Here is a 1,881-nt window from a genome sequence, read left to right on the forward strand (position 1 = left end):
GATTAAAGTGGAGATAAAGTTATGTACCAGCTATTACACTGATTGGGAGAAGAAGATCACAAAGAGGATATCCAATGCATTCAGGAGGAATGCTTGGAGGATGGAAATTCTCAAATTTCAAGGATGGAGTTTTTCAGAAATTTTCCATGTTAATGAAGCAGATGCTAATCTTGCTCTTCTTCCAAGAGATATTAAAGCAGAAGATGCAGTTATGTTATCAGATATGGTAACTACAGGATTCCATGGAGCAGAATTAGCTAATATTAAACTTGGAGATACAGTTTGTGTTATTGGTATTGGACCAGTTGGATTAATGTCAGTTGCAGGAGCAAATCATCTTGGAGCAGGAAGAATTTTTGCAGTAGGATCAAGAAAACATTGTTGTGATATTGCTATGGAATATGGAGCAACAGATATTATTAATTATAAAAATGGAGATATTGTAGAACAAATTCTTAAAGCTACAGATGGAAAAGGAGTTGATAAAGTAGTTATTGCAGGAGGAGATGTTCATACATTTGCACAAGCAGTAAAAATGATTAAACCAGGATCAGATATTGGAAATGTTAATTATCTTGGAGAAGGAGATAATATTGATATTCCAAGAAGTGAATGGGGAGTTGGAATGGGTCATAAACATATTCATGGAGGTTTAACACCAGGTGGAAGAGTTAGAATGGAAAAATTAGCATCACTTATTTCAACTGGTAAATTAGATACTTCTAAACTTATTACACATAGATTTGAAGGATTAGAAAAAGTTGAAGATGCATTAATGTTAATGAAGAATAAACCAGCAGATCTTATTAAACCAGTTGTTAGAATTCATTATGATGATGAAGATACTCTTCATTAAATTCATTAATTCAAAATATTTAAATATATTTTTTTAGTTTTAATATTTTTCTAATCATGAAAGTTCTTGAAATTGTAAAAAGATTCAAATGCATAACGTTTTATAATTTTATATTAATTTATGTTTATTTATTTTGAACTTAAAAAAGTTGTAAAATAATAGGAAATTAGTTGTATTGAATCTATTAATGAAATTAATTTATTTTTTTATATTTTTAGTCTCTATTTCTTTTATTTCAAACGGTTTTAAATTTCTTAATATGTTAGTCCTTAGTTTTAACAATAAAATATTCATCGCTAACGAAAACACTTAACTCTTTTAAACAATAAACTAACGCTTAAGTATTCAAATAAAGTTCAACGATAAAAAAGATAAATAAAAAAGAGATATAGAGAAATATATAAAATTATTTAAAAAAACAAAAAATATGAAATTATAAAAATGTTTTTTTTTAACTTTTCAATTGAGAAATTTAAAGGTAATCCATGAAAGTCTTTGGTAATGGAACGATCTTAGTTTCATAAGTCTTTTGGAGTCTATTGATAGTGTCCATTTCTTCAGTAGTAATAAAATCAATAGCAACACCTTTTCTTCCGAAACGAGCAGATCTACCAATTCTATGGATATAAGATTCATCAGAAACAGGCATATCAAAGTTAATAACAAGAGAAACTTGTTGGACATCAATTCCTCTAGATAACATATCAGTAGTAATAAGAATTCTAGTAGCACCTTGTCTAAATTCATTTAAAACATTATTTCTTTCTTCCATAGTTAAATCACCATGAGTAATTGAAACTGGATAGTTATGAGCTTGAAGTCTTCTTTGAATCCATTCTACTCTATTCTTTGAGTTACAGAAAATAACTGATTGATTAACAGAGATAACTTGATAAAGATCAATGAGAGTATCAATTTTATATTCATCTTTAACAACATCAATATAAAATTGTTTAATACCTTCTAATGTAAGTTCTTCTTTTTTAACTAAAATCTTAACTGGATTTTCCATAAACTTCTAGAAA

General features: G+C 27.6%; 2 protein-coding genes across 2 annotated transcripts, besides 3 other annotated features; one reads left to right on the forward strand and one right to left on the reverse strand.

Annotated features, from left to right (window-relative positions):
- Positions 1-100: 100 nt before the first annotated feature.
- Positions 101-856, forward strand: EDI_033780 (NADP-dependent alcohol dehydrogenase, putative; the record flags this gene model as incomplete). The annotated part of the gene is made up of 1 exon (XM_001737175.1): positions 101-856. The coding sequence occupies one exon, from the start codon at positions 101-103 to the stop codon at positions 854-856; it is 756 nt and encodes a 251-aa protein (XP_001737227.1).
- Positions 852-906: a sequence feature (AT_rich).
- Positions 907-954: 48 nt separating this feature from the next.
- Positions 955-1,073: a sequence feature (AT_rich).
- A 177-nt stretch (positions 1,074-1,250) lies between these two features.
- Positions 1,251-1,311: a sequence feature (AT_rich).
- Positions 1,312-1,328: 17 nt separating this feature from the next.
- EDI_033790 (ATP-dependent RNA helicase eIF4A, putative) lies at positions 1,329-1,868 on the reverse strand (the record flags this gene model as incomplete). The annotated part of the gene is made up of 1 exon (XM_001737176.1): positions 1,329-1,868. The coding sequence occupies one exon, from the start codon at positions 1,866-1,868 to the stop codon at positions 1,329-1,331; it is 540 nt and encodes a 179-aa protein (XP_001737228.1).
- Positions 1,869-1,881: the final 13 nt, after the last annotated feature.

Source organism: Entamoeba dispar, genomic scaffold (genome assembly GCF_000209125.1).
Source record: "Entamoeba dispar SAW760 scf_1105229460447 genomic scaffold, whole genome shotgun sequence".
Classification (NCBI taxonomy): domain Eukaryota; phylum Evosea; order Mastigamoebida; family Endamoebidae; genus Entamoeba; species Entamoeba dispar.